Consider the following 23,821-nt stretch of genomic DNA (forward strand, 5'->3'; position numbering starts at 1 on the left):
GAGAATGGGTTGTACCCTTATTGTCTCTTACCAGTAAGCGGGTGTATTGTCCCTGTGTATCTATGTATGTATACTGTGTATTTTGCATAATGACTTTTCAATGACACCAGACTCTACCAGACAGGTCGGCTCAGGCTGGCTTGATGGCTGCAGACAGACCGCTCTGTACTTAATGTGGTTGTTTGTTTGTTTGTTGCTGTTGGAAGGAGGACAGATCTGTAAATGAATGAACTGGCTCCTTCCTTCCTCTATATGCGATGGGATTGCGGCAGACTAAACATGTTATGAGAGAAAAGAATCCTCCCCTTGAGAGAATACCACTTATGCCTCCTCTAGACTAGAGACCCCCATGCATTTAATCAGACCCAGACTGGTCTTTCTCCAAGCTGCTTTCTCTGTCAGTCAGAGGGAGGGAGAGACTTTGATTGGAGAGTCGGCGTGCGTTCATTCCGTTACACCATACACCAGCCATCGATAGGACAATTGGACATGGTGGTGCTGATGCACCATAAAACGTGTTTTAGCTGAAGCCCAAAAAATGTAACTGTAGTAGGACATTCTGGTTTAGCTTCAGCATTCAGATGTCCTGATCTGTTCTGTTCTCAATGCTAGACTGTTAGCTTCCTGATTTAAGCCGATTCTCTCTTGATTGGCTAAATTCAGGATTATGATCTCAGGTTCCTTGGGTGTAAATTCTAAACTAGGCCTGAAGTGAACCTAAATGGATATTAGACTTGACTCTTATTGAAAACTCAGCTTTCCCTTTCTTGGGTTAGACAAGGAAGGTCTATAAACAAATTGTCGGGAGGGAGAATGTGTTTCTCTCCTTGTAATATAGTTGTCATTGAATGAATGCTTTACATAACTGTGCTGTTGTACCTACCCTGTGCCCTGTGAAAATAAATCAATTTTGCCATTTGCAGGTCCCAAGCAACCCCTATGCTGCACTGGCTAGGTGGATCAGAGGGACTGGCAGACAAGCTTGCACTGTCTGTTGGTCCTTCCCCCCAGTCTCAAGTCCATCTGTCTGCTATAATCTGCCTTGTGAATAGATTGAGGGCTTCAGACTTCTTCACAGCTTGAACAGGATTTATTGTTTTGCTTTCAACGTCTTTCTCACTCTTCACAGCAAAATTGTTAACAAAATATCTGGATGTCATTATTGTTTGCATCATTAATTAAAGAAAAATCCGTAAACATTGTCCTTTTATTGAGTGAGTGGGGGGGGGTTCTCAACAAAGAACATGCACAGCTTGATATCATATTACATGTCTACAACAGATCAGTTCACTTAGGGATTTACTGATTTTGAGCTAAAGGTTACAGGGAATACGAGTCTTTAACGTTTCATGATTTTCTTCAGCGAATAGCATGATGTATTTTTTCTTGGGTCGATAATGATAGACAGCCTAGGGCTATTGACATTAATCATTAAATGATCATTATTACATATTGCCAGTATACTGTGTGTGGCGTATTAATATAATGGGAGGTATTAATTATTCATGTTCACAGCTGTGAGGTATGCCTAGAGATGATGGAAACCATATTTGATACAGAATGTGATTGACATTTTACATTAACAGACCCCAACATCTAAATCTTACATTTCTAAGACCATGTTGGTGTCTTTAATTCTTTCTTTGCATTCTACCAGATAAGTGCATGGTACCACCTGGCTGGCACCTTCCTGCTATGTCTAGTTGTCTGACTACAATACAATAAATGTCTCGTGATCTTGAAAAAAATAGGTGAAGCGTAAAATGCAGCTCTGGGAACAGATGAATCATGCTGAGCAGTTTAGGCTATGACTCAAATATATACTTGCTCAAGCAATAGTTTAATTAACTTGGATACATTTGAGCAAGTGTCAATCTGTTTTACTGTAGCCCATTTGCGATGTTTGACTGGGTGGGTGGGGTGTACAATTGCCATCATGTTGCCGTCTGCTTTTGAATTAAGGATAATTTGTATGTGGATAATAGATCAACCACACACACTCAACATCAATTATAAATTGTTGCCAGAATACTACTGATGATATGTAGTCTCAGCCTGTCAGGCTTCAAAAGGTCCATGCTATCTGGGATTCTACCCCATTGAAGTAGACATTTAAAATGGTAAGGTTTAGGGTAGGGAGTCCCCCAAGGATTCGGATAGCACTGACCCTTCAAAATGTTGACTCGCTGTCTTTGGTTGACTGTTTCAAGAATGCGCTGAATATTGACGTCAACCAATGTCTCGGCGCAGAGTTGTGACTTCATCCACCATCCCGGAAGAAACGTGAGTTCTCAGTTCGTTTGTACAAGACAACTCTTGACATTTTCGAACATTTGGAATATATTCCGAGCGAATATTTCAGGTACTCAAGTCACCACCAACAAAAGGTTAGCTAATGCTAGCGTATCTCATTTAGAGAGGTCCATCTTGTTGACAGGCAGCATGGAGTTGAAATGTGCTTTAGCTAGCTACAGTAGCTAACTTGGACTTGACTGATGAATGCCTGTAGTTAGTTAACAAGCTAGCTAATATCCCCATAGTTTAACCTGTTGTATGCAGTCTTTTACACGCATGTATGTCAGTTAGCTAGCTTCTTAGCGTTCCAACCCTTTGAAGAGTTAAAGATGTAAATACAATTGTGTGTCATGTGTCCTTCCTCCACAGTGAAGTGAGCATGTCACTAAACAAATCAATGCACCCGCGGAACCGCTACAAAGACAAGCCTCCGGACTTTGCATACTTGGCCTCCAAGTATCCAGACTTCGAGCAGCATGTCCACACCAACCTGGCTGGCAGAGCTATGTGAGTACAGGGGCGTATTCATTAGCTACGGAAATCGTTTACTGTTTAAGAACCAAACAGAACAAAACAATAGGGCATATTGGACAAATTCAGCTAGCTCCCTCCCCGTTTCTTTCCGGTTGCTTCCACTGAGCTAAAGGGTTGCTTCCATTTAATTAACTTTTTGCAACAGAATCGGCGTAATGAATACGCCCCAGTACATATGCTGTAGGTCAGTGGTTCCCAACTCAGGTCCTCGAATATCCCCAACAGTTCACATTTTTATTGTAGCCCCGGATAAGCACACCTTATTCAACTTGTCATCTAATCATCAGGCCCTCAATGAGTTGAATCTCAGATATGTTTGTCCAGGGCTACAACAAAAATGTGCTGTTGGCGGTACTCAGGGACCGGAGTTGGGAACCACTTCTGTTGACTTAAGACTAGAGTGCCATTTTGTGCCACTATTGATTTGGTATCACACCAGTAAAACCCATGTGTGTGGCAGAATGTTCTTATTTTATTTTCTCGAGTGCAAAGTGCTGCCAACTCCCCAATATGTTCTCTCATTACTGTAGCTTTCTCACCTGTGTGTGTGTTCAGAGGAGGTTCAGAGAGTTGGCAGGAGAGAGGCATCAAAGACAATTTGATTTTCCTCTTAGCCTTTTTTATGGTGTGATGATTTTCTCCCGTCCTCTTTCGGAGGGAATGGGGTCTCTCTAGATTTGGGAAGGGATCAATCAATTCCTCTGCAGGGACACATCGCCCAGGGCCCACATCGCCCAGGGCCCGTCCCATTGAGGTGACCATTATGATTGGATGGCTGACATCCTACTGTGCTAGAGGGTAGGGAGCTGATGGGGTACGGGTAGGGAGGAGGAGGAGGAGGAGGAGGTGAGGTCACTTTAGGTATTCAATGTTCAGTATTTAGACAGGATGACATTAACGGACATCATTGCTTACAACCATGATGATTAGTGACCTGGCCATGTTGGTGCTATAGTTTGTTACAGACATTACCCATAGACACTAGCCTGTGGTTGCTTGTGAGGTTCATTGGCTACAGAGGAAGAAAAAGGGATGACTCAAATGATTAATGCATGCTCTACAGACAGAATCTCAGCTCTGATGGGGAGGAGTGGGAAGTTGGGAACCAGGAGGAACCAGGGCTGGAGAGGGAATGGGAGCTGCAGAGTGGGGGGTTAGGGGGGACAGAGCCTGGGGAGGGATGGAGACAGTCTCAATTCTCCCTGAGCCACTAACTGGAGGGCAGGGTCTGCCAGCCAGTAATTGGGACACACACAGGGATATGAAATATGCAGAGAGAGGAAGAGAAAGAGAGGGGATGGAGGTAGTGGGACAGAGATTGAAGTATGGATAGAGCGAGACGGCGGGAGGGAGAGGCAGAGAGCTTTGGGGCTGCTTTCTATCTCCCTGAGTGGCTTTTCAGATCACATCTCTACTGTCAAGATTGTCCTCACTTTTCCTCACAGCACAAAGGCTTGAGAGATTTCTCTCACAGAACTGACAAGGGGGAAGATTGTGTGATTGTGACTGCTGAGTCCTGTCACATCACATCATGGTGTGCTTTTGTGTAATTTACTCCCCTTCTGGTTGAGGGAAAAACAAACACGCTGGCTGCTGAAGTGAGAGACAGTCAGGGGTTGGAACTGAAATAATTTTCAAATCTGAACAGACAGGTCAGTTCATCAAATTTCTGCCCTGCTAGAGCTGCCCCAGTCAACTGTAAGTGCTGTTATTCTGAAGTGGTAACGTCTAGGAGCAACAACGGCTCAGCTGCGAAGTGGTAGGCCACACAAGCTCACAGAATGGAACCGCCGAGTGCAGAAGCGCATAGCGCTGTCCTTGGTTGCAACACTCACTACCGAGTTCCAAACTGCCTCTGGAAGCAACGTCAGCACAATAACTGTTAGTCGGGAGCTTCATGAAATGGGTTTACATGGCAGAGCAGCCGCACATAAGCCTACGATCACCATGTGCAATGCCAAGCGTCGGCTGGTGTGGTGTAAAGCTTGCCGCCATTAGACTCTGGAGCAGTGGAACCGTTTTCTCTGGAGTGATGAATCACGCTTCACCATCTGGCAGTCTGATGGAGAATCTGGGTTTGGTGGATGCCAGGAAACGCTACATGCCCGAATGCATAGTGCCAACTGTAAAGTTTGGTGGAGGATGAGTAATGGTCTGGAGCTGTTTTTTATGGTTCAGGCTAGGCCCCTGAGTTCCAGTGGAGGGAAATCTTAATGCTACAGCATACAGTGACATTCTAGACGATTCTGCACTTCCAACTTTGTGGCAACGGTTTGGGGTAGGCCTTTTCCTGTTTCAGCATGACAATGCCCTATGCACAAAGCGAGGTCCATACATAAATGGTTTGTCAAGATCGGTGTGGAAGAACTTGACTGGCCTGCACAGAGCCCTGACCTCAACCCCATCGAACACCTTTGGGATGAATTGGAACGCGGACTGCAAGCCAGGCCTAATCGGCCAATATCAGTGCCCGACCACACTAATGCTCTTGTGGCTGAATGGAAACAAGTCCCCGAAGCAACGTTCCAACATCTAGTGGAAAGCCTTCTCAGTCGAGGCTGTTATAGCAGCAAAGGGGGGACCAACTCCATATTAATGCCCATGATTTTGGAATGAGATGTTCGACGAGCAGGTGTCTACATACTTTTGGTCATCGATAGAATGCCGCCGGAGGAGATGGCTGCCGTTTTACGGGCTCCTAACCAATTGCGCTATTGTGTTTTTTCGCGTTTTGTAACTTATTTTGTACATAATGTTTCTGCCACCATCTCTTATGACCGAAAAGAGCTTCTGGATATCAGGAGAGCGATTACTCACCTCGTACTGGACAACGATTTTTTCATTAACGAGTCGGACGCAAAGGATTTTCTTCAGACACCCGACAAGGCCCAAATCCCCGTCATTCGCATGAGAAAGAGACGGAGATATCAGGACGTGTACTCCGAGCATGCACTGACAAACTGGCAAGTGTCTTCAGTAACATTATCAACCTGTCCCTGACTGAGTCTGTAATACCAACATGTTTCAAGCAGACCACCATAGTCCCTGTGCCCAAGAACACTAAGGTAACCTGCCTAAATGACTACAGACCCGTAGCACTCACGTCTGTAGCCATGAAGTGCTTTAAAAGGCTGGTCATGGCTTACATCAACACCATTATCCCAGAAACCCTAGACCCACTCCAATTTGCATACCGCCCCAACAGATCCACAGATGATGCAATCTCTATTGCACTCCACACGGCCCTTTCCCACCTGGACAAAAGGAACACCTACGTGAGAATGCTATTCATTGACTACAGCTCAGCGTTCAACACCATAGTGCCCTCAAAGCTCATCGCTAAGGACCCTGGGACTAAACACCTCCCTCTGCAACTGGATCCTGGACTTCCTGACGGGCCGCCCCCAGGTGGTAAGGGTAGGTAACAACACATCCGCCACGCTGATCCTCAACACGGGGGCCCCTCAGGGGTGTGTGCTCAGTCCCCTCCTGTACTCCCTGTTCACCCATGACTGCATGGCCAGGTACAACTCCAACACCATTATTAAGTTCGCAGACGAAACAACAGTGGTAGGCCTGATCACCGACAACGATGAGACAGCCTAAAGGAAGGAGATCAGAGACCTGGCCGTGTGGTGCCAGGATAACAACCTCTCCCTCAACGTGATCAAGAAAAAGAAGAGGACCGAGCACACCCCCATTCTCATCGACGGGGCTGTAGTGGAGCAGGTTGAGAGCTTCAAGTTCCTTGGTGTCCACATCACCAACAAACTATCATGGTCCAAACACACCAAGACAGCTGTGAAGAGGGCACGACAAAGCCTATTCCCCCTCAGGAGACTGAAAAGATTTGGCATGGGTCCTCAGATCCTCAATGTGCTACAGCTGCACCATCGAGAGCATCCTGACTGGTTGCATCACTACCTGGTATGGCAACTACTCGGCCTCTGTGACCACAAGGCACTACAGAGTGTGGTGCGTAGGACTTCTATACCAGGCGGTGTCAGAGGAAGGCCCTCAAAATTGTCAAAGACTCCAGCCACCCTAGTCATAGACTGTTCTCTCTGCTACTGCACGGCAAGCGGTACTGGAGCGCCAAGTCTAGATCCAAAAGGCTTCTTAACAGCTTCTACCCCCAAGCCATAAGACTCCTGAACAGCTAATCAAATGGCTACCCAGACTATTTGCATTGTTCCCCACCCCCTCTTTTACGCTGGTGCTACTGTTTTTTTATCTATGCATTGTCACTTTAACTCTACCTACATTTACATATTACCTAAATTACCTCGACTAACCTGTGCCCCCACACATTGACTCTGTACCGGTACCCCCTGTATGTAGCCTCGCTACTGTTATTTTACTGCTGCTCCTTAATTATTTGTATTTTTTTGTTATCTATTTTTTTACTTAACAGTTATTTTTCTTAATTGCATTGTTGGTTAATGGCTTGTAAGTAAGCATTTCACTGAAGGTCTCCACCTGTTGTATTCGGCGCATGTGACAAATAAGATTTGATTTGATCTAGTGTATTTACATTCATTGGCCAGATGAGTGTAGGGCGCGAGATGCGACAGACATTCTGCGGTGGGGATAGAGCGAAAGAGGGTGGAGGAGGCTTGGCTTGAAGCGCTGGACAACTTGTTGTTACGGCATGCATACATCTGATTTAGGTCCACAGAATTATACCTACGGAGGAGCGGCTTCTATGAAGGAACTTTGAACGTCTTTGAACTTCAGAGTTGGCTTAACGTTGGACCAGCTAGCTAGCTAAAAAGCTTGTTTGTGCAGAGCGGCACCAGAATTTAAAATAAAAGACGTCTTATGTTTTTATAGTTAACAAATTCAATGTGAAACGTGATAACTATTGTATCATTAACTAGCATTGATAAGGTTAATATATTCTTCTCTAATAAAAAAAACCTGAATCAAGCTTGTAATGTCATTTGTTAGGCTACTAGACTATATAGCTGTGTTCGAATACCCATACTAACATACTGTATACTACATACTTAATGAGTGTATATACTACATACTATATACTATTAGTTCATTTAAGTATACTTTAAACGTAAGGTATCCTTTCAGGAGAGCGTACTAGCGCTTCACTTGTCTACCGGAAGTTGATGCTGTTGCTATGCAACCGCTTGCTAGCTTGTTAGCATAACAAATTACTAGCTAGACATTTTATGATTTCAGGTGTCTTCGTAAATTCAATCTGGAGTGCCAGAGTGCGCTCAGAGTGCGCTCTGGGCGATCTTAAATCCAGAGCATTGTCAGATTGTCCGTAAATTCATTGTTTCGCACTCGGAGCGTTCAGAACGCACACTGACGCTCTGGCTGAGGAGTAGGGTTGATCTGAGCATTCTGACCTCACAATGGCAGTCAAGCACCCAAGCTAACGTTAGCTAGCTTGCTAGCTACTTCCCGACACAAATGAGAGAACACCTCACTCTGACCATTTTACTCGCCCTAGCAGAGCTGGTTAGGCTGTTTTCATGTTATCCATAACGTTGGTGACTAACTGTGCTGCTGGCAACAATTTAATTACGCTTTTCTTTGCCGACGTTTACTGACACCGGCCATATTCAACGGGTGTTGAGCGTTCGTAAATTCATTAATTATTCTGCGCTCTGGCACACTCACCCGAGAGTGCTCTTAAATTGAAGTAGGCGGAATTAACAAAGTCCATTGAGAACGCAAAACGACTATACCACTTAGCTAAGGATGACGTGAAAAATCAAATCAACATTGGGTAGTTTGTTAGATAGCATATAGTTAATATACTGCCTGGCAAGTTCGATTTATTAGTAGCCAACTAACGTTAGGTAAATAACGTTAGCTAACATACTGTTGTAATGCTATGCGGTTTGTAAGGATAGCGTAGCTAACAAATTGTCGGGCAACATAACGTGTAATGTAACTTATTTGAAAAGTCATCACATTGCACAACATTTTCTTAACATTTGTCTTAATTAGGTAAAGCAATTAATTTGTATCCGCACTCGTTGTATTTCGGCTGCATATTTTCCGCCATTTTCTTCAAATTTGAAAACGTTTTGAAGCCACGCTCATTTTCTGAAGAATTGCATTATGGGCCCTAAAAAGCACTGAAATAGTGTCCACTGCTTGTATACTTCGTATTTTGGCAAATTTAGTACGACATCCAGGAACTTTTGGCATACTATGACCAATAAGCATACTACATACTCATTTTACGTCACAAATAGTCAGGTTAGTATGAGTATTCAAACACAGCTTATGCTCAAGACTTTCAGCTGGCAGGCAGACACAGGAATACGTTTCTGAGTGACAAAGTAAGGGCTTTGCATAGGCGCTTTTTGTGGGACTGGAAAAAAACTCCTGCAATGGAAAATAACGTTATTAACCAGATCCCATGCTTTTCAAATAAGTTATGTTCTGGGACAGTATAGATCACCTTTGTTCCCAGTTCTGATTCTGTTCCTCCAAAAAACATTTCATTTACAAGGCGAAATAAAGTCTTGCTTCAAGAAGCTTAGAGGCTAAATTGAAAGCCCTCAGAAGTCCTGGTCGACCAGTATTGTCTCCGCCTGTGTCTGCAGGAGAGGTTATTATGGCTGGGTTGGCAGCCAGGTGCAGTAGCGAGAAAGACAAGACGAGAAGACGAGAAAGGCAGGCAAGCGAACAAAGGAAGAGAGGAAGGCTGTTGGGATAATGTTGTTTTTGATGTCAACTCAACTGCGCGGTCATCACTACACCTGGAGCTGACAGCGCATAATAAAGCACATCTCTCTTGCTCTTCTTCTCTGCCTTCTGTTCTTTCTATACCTCCATCTTGTCTTTGTCCATTCCTTCTCTGCCTTATTTCTGTCTTGCTCACTCTTCTCCCCCCCCCCCCCCCACCCCTCTCTCTCTCTCTCCCCCTTTCTGACTGTGGTCTCTGTTTGATGGTAGAGGATGAGTGTCTTGTGTAGCCAGCCTCTCTTTGATTCCTGCTAATGACGGACTGAAGGCCCAAACCTCCCCAGCCGATGTCTAGCCTGTCCAGCACCACTCCAATTAGTAGATCTCCCCCCTCCCAATATGTGTGTGTACCCCTCTCATTCGTACTCCAGGAAATGATCCAGCCTTGTCTTTGTGGTGAACTTGCCAACAGTCTGCTCAGTGTGAAAATTACATTGTGTAAATGCAGATGAATGCAGACACACATGCCGATGTCACCACCAGGTGCAAGCGTCTACTGTGTGAGTGAAAACATATTGGCATGAGCTGTGGGTATTTTCATTGTGAATGTGCAGAGTGTGTGTGAGCTAGTTAGTGGGTGAAAACATATTGGTGTGGGTACTTTCATTGTGAATGTGCGGAGCGTGTGTGAGCTAGTTAGTTTATCAGCAGTCTGGCGTGGCTGTTTAGGGAATATGTGGGCGAGCAGTGAGGCAGAGGAGAGCTATTTAAATGTGCTTGATGTCCATCTGCAGCAGCCAGGTGTTGATTACAGGAGAGAGAATCATTACTATACAGTCCATGACTCACTGACAAACTTACAGAAGGACATACGGATAGAGAGATGACTCACTGTCAGAACTAAAGACACTGACAGACAAAAAGAGGGCCATTATCATACGTGACTCACTGATGGACAGACTGACAGACTGAGGGAGACGACAAACAACCTCTTTCTCTAGAGTTTGCTCACTACCAGACCCGCATGGGTTCAAATATTATTTGTTTTCTTTCAAATATTTCAGCAGCGCCTGATTGAGCTGGCCTGGTGCAATGGAACAAAGCCAATAGTCCTAAAAGTGCAAGATCCTACACTGAAAACAGACCTACCAGTGAGACACGACAAGCCTTCATCCTGAACATCCCAACAATCCAACACTGTCTCATTGCAGCTCTTACACTAGTGTGAACACAACTTAAAGCTTAAAGGGAACTCCAGGATTAGTCTACTGCTTGGCAAATCCTGTCTATGGATGTTTTCTTCTTTGCCAGTGATTTAGGATCCCCCTCTGCCACCAAGCAAGTGGTTGGATTAGCATACTTCTATATTTGTGGTGTATTAATCTGGTAAGTAAGTAGCCTTAGTTGAGTACTTGAGCAGCCATTGATTCAGTGGATCAGAGTTATCTTGGGGAGACGATGAGGAGACAGCCAATTCCTCTGAGATAAATAAACCAGTCTCCTCTCACACTCTGGGCCCCACTGGAGCTGGAGATGGAGGGGGAGATGATTGAGAGAACTTTGGAGAGAGGGATGAGAGAGAATTAGCCTTTAGAATTGAAAGTAGATATATTTTTGGGGTTCTCGTCAAGGAGAGGGAGGGAGGGAGAGCAATAGGAGAGATGGACAGTGAAAAGACAATCAAGACCACAGAGCAAAATTCGTATGAATGGAGTGAATAGTAAAAGGGAAGATGAGAGCGGGATGAAGATGAGTACAGAGGAGATGGATAGATAGGACTCAGATGGCAGAGAATGATGGGATTAGGAATCAAGAACCAGAGAGATGACCCAGCCCAGGCGTTCCATCATGGCTGGCTGATGACCCATGATGCCGTGGGGTGGCATTAACAATTCAACACTCACTGGGTGACATTTAATTTAGCTGTCATAATTTTTTGGGGGGCAGATATTACCAGCAGAGAAACCATCCATGGTGGGTAGAGGAGTTTTTCCCCTTCCTTTAATAAATTGAATAATATAACTTTCCATCTCACAGTTGGTTCCTTCCTGGTGCTCTGCTTGCATTATTAACACAGTGGAAGGCAGGAGGAGGTGGTGAAGGGAGAAATATGCATGGGTCAGTCTGAAAACGGTTGGTAGTTGTGTTAAAATAAAAAAAGCAGACACTTAATATCCCTTTGAGCATGGTGAAGTTATTAATTACATTTTGGATGGTGTATCAATAGACCCAGTCATTTAAAAAGATTCAGGTGTCCTTCCTAACTCAGTTGCCGGAGAGGAAGGAAACTGCTCAGGGATTTTATCATGAGGCCAATGGTGATTTTAAAACAGTTTAATGGTTGTGATAGGAGATAACTGAGGATGGATAAACAACATTTGACATTTTAGTCATTTAGCAGACGCTCTTATCCAGAGCGACTTACAGTTAGTGAATACATATTTTTTTATACTGGCCCCCCGTGGGAATTGAACCCACAACCCTGGCGTTGCAAACACCATGCTCTATCAACTGAGCTACATCCCTGCCGGCCATTCCCTCCCCTACCCTGGACGACGCTGGGCCAATTGTGCGCCGCCCATGAGTCTCCCGGTCGCGGCCGGCTGCGACAGAGCCTGGATTCGAACCAGGATCTCTAGTGGCACAGCTAGCACTGCGATGCAGTGCCTTAGACCACTGCGCCACTCGGGAGTACAACAACATTGTAGTTACTCCACGATACTAATAATATAAATACAAATATTCCAAAACATGCATCCCATTTGCAACAAGGCACTTTAAGTAATACTACAAAAAGATGTGGCTGAGAAATTAACTTTTTGTCCTGAATACAAAGCGTTATGTTTGGGGCAAACCAACACAACACATCACTGAGTACCACTCTTCATATTTTTAAGCATGGTGGAGCTGCATCATGTTATGGGTATTGTCATCGGCAACGATTAGGGAGTGTTTTTAGGATAAAAATAAAAGGTATACAGCTATAAGCACAGGCAGAATCATAGAGGAAAACCTTGTTCAGTCTGCTTTCGAACAGACACTGGAGACGGCTTCACCTTTTCAGCAGGACAATAACCTAAAACACAAGGCCACATCTACACTGGAGTTGCTTACTAAGACGACGTTGAATGTTCTTTAGTGGCCTAGTTACAGTTTTGACTTAAATCGGCTTGAAAATCTATTGCAACGTTTGAAAATCGCTGTCTAGCAATGATCAACAATCAACTTGACAGAGCTTGAAGAATGTTTTAAAAGAATAATGGGCAAATATTTTTCAATCCATCGCCGCTAAAGCTGCTTCTACAAAGTATTGACTCAGGTGTGTGAATACTTATGTAAATGTAATATTTCTGTATTTCATTTTCAATAAATAAAAACACGTTTTCACTTTGTCATTATGGGGTATTGTGTGTAGATGGGTGAGAAATTTTTTTTTTGAATTCAGGCTGTAACAACAAAACGTGGACTAACTCAAGGGGTATGAATACTTTCTGAAGGCACTGTACCTCTTCTGTGTATGCTAAGCTTGAAAATCTGAAGGAAGTGTATAGGTAGCTTTTATGGTGGAAGTGCACTAAATCACCTCAACCTGCCTGATTGGTCGACTGGGTTACTGATTACAGCCAACTGATTACCAGGACCTCTCTGATTGGTTCGCTTGTTAACCGATGAGACCCCCTGATCAGCATAGACTTTGATTGGGGCTGAGCTCTTTACTGAGTATAACTGTGGCTTCTTTGAATGGCTTCAGCTTGTCCTTGGCATTGTTTTTTTCATATGCCTGATGAGCTCTTCTACATAAGTGCCTTCTTCATTTAAAGTGGAGCTCTCCTAGTCTTGGCTACACCGAGTCAGGAACAGTCAGTAAAGTTTGTGTTCAGTGCGTGGGAACAATAACCTGACTTAGGAAGAGGAGCTGCTAATCAGCATAAGAATTATACTGTGCGTTAAGAATAAAAATGTGTTTGCCCTGAATGTCACCTCTCCAAACCCACCTCTCTATCTCTCTCTGGGCTGATGAAGGACTACGCTAGCGGAGGGTGGAGGTGTGGGGCTCCTGGGCTGTTGTCTTGCTGGCTTATTCAGCTGCAGCAGTTAGTTCCCTAGGTAGATATGTTTTTTTTCATCTCACTGCCCTAGGACTGTTCTAGTGCTCATCACAGTTTCACTTCCCTCATATCTCTCTCTTTAGCTCACATTCTTCTACTTCCTCTGCTGATATTTTGCCCTCTATCCCCCCCCCTTTCTAATTGGTGTACTCCCTCTTTCTCTTTACTGTCCTCTGTTTCTCACAATCTGTATTTCCTAATGCAGAGAGAAATTGCTGAGTATGCCTCTCAGTTTGGAGTCCGTAGGGAGACCAGAACTCCCTGTGCATTCACCCACCACAGCCCACAACCCTCTGAACCACAGGTTTGAACCTACCTCGCTCTCACAACCTTTCTCTGTTTTCATTACGAAAGGTTCGCTTAGGCTTATTACCTCCCTTATCATTCCACCTGGGTCCTCTACATCGCCATCCCCCTCACTCACCTTATTCCTGTAACACCTGCAAACCTACAAGATGAATTCTCTCATAAACACGTTTTACACTACCACCGGTTTGTCCCATGTCCCACACCGTCCATCCTCACCACCGTAAGACGCACAAACGTCCAACCTACAATGTGTGTCTCGATCTCGAGCACGCTCACGCTTCTTCCGGTATCAGCCATATTGCTCCAGCGTGGCTGGATTTACGTTTGCTTACTGCTTGTGTGTGCTGGTGGGTCTGGGTGGTTGCCATGGAGACCCGGCGTTGCAGTGCTCTGCAGTACATATATACACACACACACACTCATCACAGTCTAAAAATAGAGGGCTGGGCAGGGAGGCTCTGAATGGCCTCGTTCTCTGCATATTGGTTATTAGACTATGAGAAACTGTGAGACCTGAAGACAGTCTGAGCTAATGCCTAGGCTTTAGCTCAGCAGACTAACACTGTCTTCAGGGACATGGGTTCGAACCCCAGTCTGTCACATATGTACTATATAACTCACACTTTCCCCCATAGGCACATAGCCTAACTCATCCTCTCCCTGTAGTCCTGCTCATCATCAGTGATAGTCTCGCTCCTCTCCGCCGTAGCTGTGGTGGATATACTCTCCCTCTTGCCCCCCCAAACCCAGCTAGGAGGTGCCAGACGCTCCTATCACCAGGAGGTGTCTAAAAACGGTCTGTGGAGGTGTGAATGCAGCACACACGCTGGTTAATTACATATATCTTGTGCTATCTGTCCCTTCTCTTTGTCTCTCAAACCCAAAACATGCTTTCCAGTCTGTCTCTGTGTGTGTTTCCCAAACCCAAAAGGGCTTTCCAGGCAGTGGAAATCATAACAAATGTAGAGAGGGAGGTGTGTGGGTCTGGTTAATGCTGGAAAATATTATTTCTGTATCGTTAGCGAGGAAATGTAAATTGATGAGCTCCTTATTTCATTTGTCGTCGGGTCTCATCGTGGTGGTTGACGTGCGATGAGCAGTAATGAGGGGGGAATGGGCTTTATGGAGCACTGGGCTTCTTAGGAAGGAAAGGGGGGAATGCAGTCTAGTGCTGCCTGGAAGAGGGGTGGTTTATGTGACATGGTGTCAGTAGAAGCCTGGAAGGGTGGTCTTTAGGAGAAGTGGCAGGGTAGTCACTGGTGGGGTAGAATTGATTTGCCATTTTATTTAGGTCTTCTTTAGGTTAGTGGCTCATTGTGAGTTTCCAAGAAATGTGTTACGGTCTTGGTTTATGGTTTTGGTTTATAGGTGTAGTTACTTTAGCATTGTAACTGTTTTCCCACCCCCTCCTGCAGGCTGAACTTCAAGGAGCCAGAGGCGGTGCGAGCCCTGACCTGTACCCTGCTGAAGGACGACTTTGGACTGACCATAGACATCCCTCTGGAGCGTCTCATCCCCACTGTGCCTCTCAGACTCAACTACATCCACTGGGTGGAGGACCTGATCGGAGGCCAGGGGGAACCACGCAGGGGCATCGACATTGGTAGAGTTATGACCTCCAATAACCACTACTAAATATAGCCCCTCTCTTCCTATCCTATTCTCTCTCCCTTGATCTCCTTGAAATTAACCCAAATGAACCATCCATCTTGGTTCAATCATAATTGCTAGGATGCCTCTTTACCACAACTCCAATCCTATGTCATGTTTCTGTAGAGGAATATATGGCTTTTATATGGCCTGTCCCTTTACTCCCTCCACTGGTTCTTAGTTGTTACATCAGACAGTTGATTTCTCACCTGTCTATATAGAGCACAATTATCCTCAATGCTGAATGGGATGAAATAACTCCCATTAATTCCCATACAAACATCACATCAGGAATGGAGAGTGATCAAGGTATTTATGTGTTATCATGTTTGTTTGCTCAAGGTATATTCCTCCAGCAGTAACCTTTCTGGGTATGACTCATTGCTGCGTCCCAAATAGCACCCTATTCCCTACATAGTGCATTACTTTTGACCAAAGCCCAATGGGCCCTGGTCAAAAGTAGTGTGCTATATAGGGAATAGGGTTCCATTAGGGAAACAACCTATAAGGGCGGCTGTCTGACAATGCACATTACAGGCTGGCAGAGAGGGGCTGCCTGGCACAGGTCTAGCCCAAGACACATGTTCGAAGTCTTAGAGTAGTGCTGATATAGGATCAGTTTTGCCTTTGAAATCATAATGAATACGATTTTAATTACAGGGGGGACCTGATCCTAGATCCGCACTCCTGCTGACTCTTACTAGTCCCAGAGCAGCTGGCTGCTAGTGGGCATCACAGACTGGCAGGGATACTGGCAGAGAGGGGCTGCATGATGGCTGCACTCCACCTTCAGATCCCACATGTACTGTAGGCCCATCTATTTCCTGTGGACCACTGGAGATCACTGGCCAAATCCCCATCCACATGTGATGGCTGGTTTCCTGCTCTATCAGAGAGTGTGATGTGTGTGCACATGTGTCAGTTTAGCTCCTTAGTGAGACGAACAGGTCAGTGATTGGTGACCCTGGTGCCTGGTCCATTCTGTAAGCTGATTGGAGATGTCACTCTCCTGATGGATAGCCACAGGGCATTACTCTCCCAAGCCTTGACCTGCCGGGTGCCATCTCACCCATCGCTACTGCCCCAGGGGACCTCACTGTGGTCGGTTAGATTGGAGGCCCTGGTCTCTGTTAGGCCTGAATGATCTGATCATGTTTGTCTGGATCACCTCTTATTAATCCATTATGGACACGCACTCAGACACACACCCTGTCTCTCACGTAGTGTGTTATATCCCCAGGTACTGGAGCATCCTGTATCTACCCCCTGCTGGGAGCCTCTATGAATGGCTGGCATTACCTGGCGACTGAGGTAGATGACATCTGCTTTGACTACGCCACCAGGAACGTAGAGCAGAACAACCTCTCAGACCTCATCAAAGGTGAACTGTTTCACTATGTAGTGCTCTGAGAGGCTATAACTTGTTATAGTTTATAGACACCAGGAACGTAGAGCAGAACAACCTCTGACCTCAAAGGTCAGTGGCAAGTTGTCCATTGGTAGTCGCATTGTAATGTACTACTGAAAGGAAGATGGCTTGAAACCTTGTTGATAATGTGTCCTTGTCCTGTCTCATGTCCCAGTGGTGAAAGTTCCCCAGAAGACCCTGTTAATGGACGCTTTAAAAGAGGAGTCAGCCATCGTCTATGACTTCTGCATGTGTAACCCTCCCTTCTTCGCCAACCAACTAGAGGCTAAGGTAGGCCTCTTTCGATGTAAAGTGTTTTGAGTATCTGAAAAAACAGCTTTATAAATCTCATTTATTCACTGGTTGTTTTTTCTCTCATTTATCTTCTCTTCCTTTCTTTTCCTGTCACTTTATTCCTGTTACCCTTTACTTTTTCTCCCCATGCCCCTCTGTTTTCCCCCTCCCTCTCCTCCCCCCTCCCTTTCCATCCTCCTCTCCCCAGGGGGTAAATTCCAGGAACTCTCGTCGTCCTCCCCCCAGCTCAGTGAATACAGGTGGTGTGACAGAGATCATGGCTGAGGGCGGAGAGCTGGAGTTTGTCAAGAGGATCATCCATGACAGCCTGCAGCTCAAGACACGCCTGCGGTGAGAGACACACGCAGCACGCAGCACGCACACACAAACACCACATATTGGTCCCCATCAATACACTGAGCCTTCACAGAAGGAAGTGTTCAAAATCGCATCACGCTGGATTCAGATTGCTCATGCTTTATGAATGCGCCACTTTCCTAAACCCCAAATATAATATAGAAAAGCCTGATGGTTATCAGTTGGCGTTGTTAGGTGTTTGTTCATTACCGTCTGTTACAAATGCACCCTTTCATTTAGGATGAGAGGAAAGGTGAGGGATGAGAGGGGACCACTGATGGAGGAGAGCAGGGCCAGGAGCAGGGCCAGATGGGGTGCAGGGATGGAGCTGTCACCCAGAGTTTGTTTAATGAATTGGCATTAGGGGTAAACAGTCACCCACCCCCTGGCAGTATCCGCACGCCCGCAGGGAACAGCTGTGTGTGTGGGGCGTACAGATCCCCCTCCACACACACCACTACTCTCCACCTCCACAATTACAAGGCTTGTCAGTGGTGCAGTGGAGTGAGACACGGATGGATGGAGGGAGGGAGGGAGGGAGGAGAGGGAAAGAGCGCGAGAGAGAAAGGGGGAGAGAGAGAGGGGGATAGGCACTATTAGAGTTGATCAGACCGCACGCATGCATGGTGACTGGGAGACAAGTGGCTGACATGGAAGGTGTGTGTGTGTTGAACTGTGTGTGTCACTACATACTTTTGTGTGGAGAGATGATTGTCAACCACAAGAGAGTGTGAGTGCGTCGGTGTGCTCATATGTTTCAGTGGAAAGCTGAGTGGCCCTCACAGGGGGAAAAGTGTCTGTCTCCCTCTGTCTGTTTGCCTGGCTGTGCATGTGTCTGTGTGTTAACTCTTGTGTGGTGCGCTTGGCTTGTGTAGAGATCATAGATGAGTGTCTGCCACAGGGGAAGGCGTGCCCGCCCTAGTCTCCCTCTCTTCCGCTTCTGTTCCTTCCTGTCCTCCCTCTCTCCTGTAGTGTGTGTGTGTAGTGTGTTTGGGGCCGGGGCCGGGGCCAAGGCAGCAGTAGCAGGATGTCACTCCACACACTGCATGCTGGGACAGCAGAGCTACCGCCAGGTGTCCACGGAAACCAAGCCAGCCCCTCTGATTGATCCTCTGAGACCCACCATTCCCTCTCCAACCCCCCCCCCCCCCCCCCCCCTTCTCTTCAACAACACTGAGCTGTAATTACTCTCACCAGACTATCACACACAGATACACACACACACACGCACAGTCGCACACCCCAACCACCAGCCAGGAAAAGGAGCTGATTCCCCTGATTCCCCCTTATCAAGGTGATGCCCTCTGCTAATCGTTGTCTGTTATTGATATGATAATCACTATCTTTGTGGAGGGGGTAATAACATTGTAATCACCAGTCTTTTTGCTCTTGGAGGGGTTTGCTTGAAAAGAAATGAATGACTGCCAAGAATCTGAATGCTTCTGTCTGACCCCCTATGAGAGATTTGTTTTTTGGGGAGGGAAGGTCTTGCTGGAGGAAGGAAGTGAGGAAGCTGTCGCGTGTGTGTGTGTGTGTGTGTGTGTGTGTGTGTGTTAACATGAATGCTCAGCAGCCTCCTCGCTGCATGACAAAGTGGGGGACATCTGGGGATATTAGAGGTCCTCAATATTTCATGGTGCCACTTGAGGCGAGGCCTTTGCGCCCCCAACCCTACCCAAAACCCTCTCACCCCCACCACTCCCACCCTTACCCCTAACCCCATTCTGCAGGCGCTTCTCTGAGTAGGCTCTTCCCCAATCTTTCAAGGCTTTTAGTGAATGCCATCAAGCTCATCTGGCATTTTTTGTTAAATATCTAGCCAGATTGGTTTTTGTGTTGTGTGTTGCCCTCAAACACAGTGTACACTTTGTAGTGGGCTTGTTTCCTGTGCCAGTTCCCAAACCTTTCAGTGCTTTCAATGAATGTCATTGAGATCACCTACATTCTTATTTTATTTAATTAAACATTTATTCAAAACCTTTTTCAAATCTGGTTGGCTGTAGTAGTCTATGTGCTGTGTAAAGGTCCTGGGTTTCCTCTCCCCTTTTAACCCTTTAGACTTGTGGGAATTGGCCTATATGGATAGGGCTACATTGAAATGTTTCTTACAGAAGAAATATGAAAAGAATATGCATAACCATGGTAGCAATTGATTGGGAACAGTTTGGAGATAATAGGACAATTATTAGGCAAAAGGTGAGTACACAACAGTTCACCTGACACAAGACTGAATCCAAACATTACACTGTTGATTTTATGTGCATTTTACATTTACTGTACTTTTTGCCACATTTGTTGATAACAAAATATTAAACATTGAGTAACATGCTAAGAATATTCCTGGTAAATGTGGGGTAGGTGCAACATAAGACAAAACAATGATAAGGGTTTGAGTGAGAGGACTAACTGGTGTCTCCAAGTGGCCAACCACCTCTCCAAGTGTGCACAGTTCCTAAGCAATTTTAATGCACTTTTATGACTCAGAGTCTTCAACTATAAGGTACTTTTTTAAGCTCTTCTAGCTGTGCCATTGAGGAACTAGAGCAAGCACACTTGTAGTAGTTTTGTTTGGAACACAACCCTGCAACTCCGCCATCACACAATTACTGTTGTTCCAAAAACATTCCATTATAAATCACAATCTGGGTCAGATGGTTCTAAAAGCATTTGAAAGCTTGTTGTATTGCCAACATGACTAGCTAAGTTATAAAATATGATCTTAGTGTTACATTTTGATAAAAATTACAGACCTCTACATGCTTTGTAAGTAGGAAAACCTGCAAAATCGGCAGTGTATCAAATACTTGTTCTCCCCACTGTATATAGTATCTAGGCCTAATTAATCTAGACATGAGGGCAACCCAATCAGACGAGGTTTGTCATACATTGTTTAGTTTGTTTTCCTATCCAGATTGACTCCCTGCTAGGTTTGTCCCAGTCTATTTCTCCCTGCTAGATAGTACTGAGGCTCTATATGCTGTTGTATTGATTACCAGAGACTCATCTCTTCATTGCAGAGGAGAGATATTGATCTGCTCTCCTGCTCAGGCCCCAGACATCAAAGCTCTGTTACTCCATAGAGACTCATACTGTCCCTGTTGTTGTTCTAGCCCTGCCTCTCTCTTGCTTTCACAGTCATTAAAACTACAGCTGAAATCGTAGCTACCCACTCTGCCTCAGAACTACAAAAACAGAAAGGCAGTTAGGATCTTTTTCCAACAGTCATGGAGGGAAGCTAGAGGGATATCCAATATCTGCAGCTTGTTTGATCTCAGACAGGGGTTCATGCCCAGGTCGCTGGACACACACTCCTAAGATTATTTTTCTTCCAGGTGGTACAGTTGCATGCTGGGAAAGAAGTGCAGCCTGGCACCTTTGAAGGAGGAGCTGAGAAAACAAGGGGTGAGTGCACAGACACACACACACATTCGTGCACGCACGCTCACACACAGACACATTCGTGCACGCACGCTCACACACAGACACATTCGTGCACGCACGCTCACACACAGACACATTCGTGCACGCACGCTCACACACAGACACATTCGTGCACGCACGCTCACACACAGACACATTCGTGCACGCACGCTCACACACAGACACTTGGATATATTTGAGACACTCGTCAGAATGGGAGCTCCGACGATACGACATTTGATGCTCATACATAGTCTTATACACACAGCACTCGCAAACAGTTACAACACACAGATGCACTGTACTGTACATTTACATTTTAGTCATTTAGCAGACGCTCTTATCCAGAGCGACTTACAGTTAGTGAGTGCATACATTTTCATACTGCCATGTACCAAACCCAGGCATGCGTTAACATACCCGGATGCCCCATATATACCCAATGACAAGGTGAGGTAATGGAGTGTTGAATGAGCTCCCTCCAACCATCTAAAACCTCCTCTGAGACGGAAGAAGGGGATCAGATACCTTCGGAACCGTAACGGATCAAGCCTGGCTAATACGCTGGCTAAGCAATGTCACAGCCCAGACCTGATTGAGCTGATTTCTATTAGCGTTGCGTGACTTTGAAACGCATGGCAGGGCCCACACACAAACATACATATTACACACACACACACACACACGTACGCATACATACACAGACATGTATGTATGCACACACACACACACACGGTAGGTCAGCGCCGCTAACGTTCATTAGCGCCATTATCCTAGCTATTAGCCCCTAGCGCATGACTGCTAACTGACTGACTATCTGTCTATAGAGGTTAGTCTCCAGCCCTGTGCCGCTGTGCCGCTGTGCCAGTCGCTTACCTATGAAATTATGAGACCCATTCACTGGGGATGGCTGGCACAAGAATGGCATCGCAGCAGCTCCCAAGGGTGTTAACCACACACACACACACATACACACACACACACACACACCATGTCAATCACTGGGGGAGGACCATCCCAGAATCCTCCTCCAGAGGTGTCAGAGGGCTGTTGCTGCGTGTCACTGCTCATTAGTGTGAGTGCATCCTTGGCCAACATCCAGCGCAGGCAAGAGGGTGGGGGCGTAATAGGAGACCTAATGAATATGCTAATGCTGTTTGCGCCCTCTATCTCTCTTTCTCGCTTTTCTCTATCTTCCTCGTTCTTTCTCGCTGCTTGGTTAATTTGGTGAGTGTTTAGGGGTCAACATGGAGCGATGCTCTCATAGAGCGATGCATCTTCTTGCCGCTGAGATCCATTTCCCTGACCTTTGACCTGTATCTCTGGGGCACATTCCCCACTGAAACCCACCACATATTGATTGTGAGTGTGTGTAGGGAGGTGGTATCAAGTGGATAGTGAATACTATTCAAGAGACTTACACTGATCTTTTACCCCACGTCTTCTCACGAGTGCTCAGCTCTGGCACTGTAAGCACTGTGTGTGTGAAAGTGTCCTGTATTGCTAACGCTTGTTGGTGTTGTCTGCTCTATTAGCGTTGTCTAATGTTCTCTGTATCGGTCTGTTTCCATTCCCAGGTGCCCAAAGTGACCCACACAGAGTTCTGCCAGGGACGGACCATGCGCTGGGCACTGGCCTGGAGTTTCTATGATGACGTTACTGTTCCGGTAAGCTCCCTTGGGTCCTCTCCCAACCAGTTCATCTACAGTGGAAGAGGAGGAAGGCATAAGCATGGCATCACCTCTCTCTCTCGTGCTTTCTCTCGTTCTCTCTCTCTCGTTCTTTCTCTCTCTCTCGCATGCTTTCTCTCTCTCGCATGCTTTCTCTCTCTCGCGTGCTTTCTCTCTCTCGCGTGCTTTCTCTCTCTCGCGTTCTTTCTCTCTCGTTCTTTCTCTCTCTCGTGCTTTCTCTCTTTCTGTCGTTCTTTCTCTCTCTCTCTCCCCTTCTTCTCCCTCCCTCATTCCCAGTCATCCAGGGGCATGTCCTAACTATACCCCTGCTGCTTTTCCAGACGTTCCCAACCTCCCCACACTTCCTTAATAATGCATTTGCGGCCCATCCCACTCCACTCCCCAGCCCATTTCATTAGGGAACGCAGGCAGCACTCAACCCACCCTGGGGAGATGCTTGCGTCCCTCCCCTAATTTGCTGTATCCAGGCAACAGTTGCCGGGGCAGGAGTGTGCGCACATGCACGCCATGCCATTAGGCTCTTGGGCCACTGAGGGTGTGATAGAATGAGAGGGGGAGAGAGAAGAGTGAGCAAAGCGCACCATAGAGATCAATGTGAGAGTGTGAAAGCTGGAAATATTAGGCATAAGAGCGAGAGTAAAAAGGGAGCTAGAGGGGCGTGGGGGTGGAACGTGGAGTGTTACAGTATATGAAGGACTTATTTGGTCTCAGTAGAATTTGTGTAGTCTCGTTTGCCTTTCACCACAAAGGCAGTTGAGCAGAAAGATTGGCCTACATTTTACTGCCCTCTCCTCCTCTCTCCTCTCTTTACACAGTGGAGCACTACGTCATTACCAGGCAGACTGGGGAGGAGTGTGTGGATGACCCCACACCTGTGTGTGTATGTCTGACTGATGTGTAATGCAGGAAGTGTCTCACCAGGCACATGGACATAATCTGATCCCTTCATTACAGAGGGAGGGGCGAGCTAGAAACAGACTGAGCACAATGGAGAGATGGGGCGGCAGGTAGCTTAGTGGTTAAGAGCGTTGTGCCAGTAACCGAAAGGTCGCTGGTTCTAATCCCCGAGCCGACTAGGTGAAAAATCTGTC

The 23,821-nt window shown here is 46.0% G+C and overlaps 1 protein-coding gene across 2 annotated transcripts in view; it reads left to right on the forward strand.

The window, feature by feature from the left end:
* The first annotated feature begins 2,265 nt into the window (after window positions 1-2,265).
* Window positions 2,266-23,821, forward strand: part of LOC311101256 (RNA N(6)-adenosine-methyltransferase mettl16-like) — a 33,173-nt gene continuing 11,617 nt past the window's right edge. The window contains exons 1-8 of one of the 2 annotated variants that reach the window (XM_084142377.1): window positions 2,266-2,362; window positions 2,665-2,802; window positions 15,326-15,513; window positions 16,801-16,941; window positions 17,144-17,259; window positions 17,471-17,613; window positions 20,952-21,021; window positions 22,617-22,706. In XM_084142377.1, coding sequence (XP_083998503.1) covers window positions 2,675-2,802; window positions 15,326-15,513; window positions 16,801-16,941; window positions 17,144-17,259; window positions 17,471-17,613; window positions 20,952-21,021; window positions 22,617-22,706 — 876 coding nt within the window. In that variant the 5' untranslated portion in view covers window positions 2,266-2,362; window positions 2,665-2,674. Of the gene's footprint in view, window positions 2,388-2,664; window positions 2,803-15,325; window positions 15,514-16,800; window positions 16,942-17,143; window positions 17,260-17,470; window positions 17,614-20,951; window positions 21,022-22,616; window positions 22,707-23,821 lie in introns of both variants that reach the window. The other variant, XM_084142376.1, reaches the window with a different exon arrangement.

The sequence above is a fragment of the Coregonus lavaretus genome (genome assembly GCF_964263955.1).
Source record: "Coregonus lavaretus genome assembly, chromosome: 26".
Taxonomy (NCBI): Eukaryota; Metazoa; Chordata; class Actinopteri; order Salmoniformes; family Salmonidae; genus Coregonus; species Coregonus lavaretus.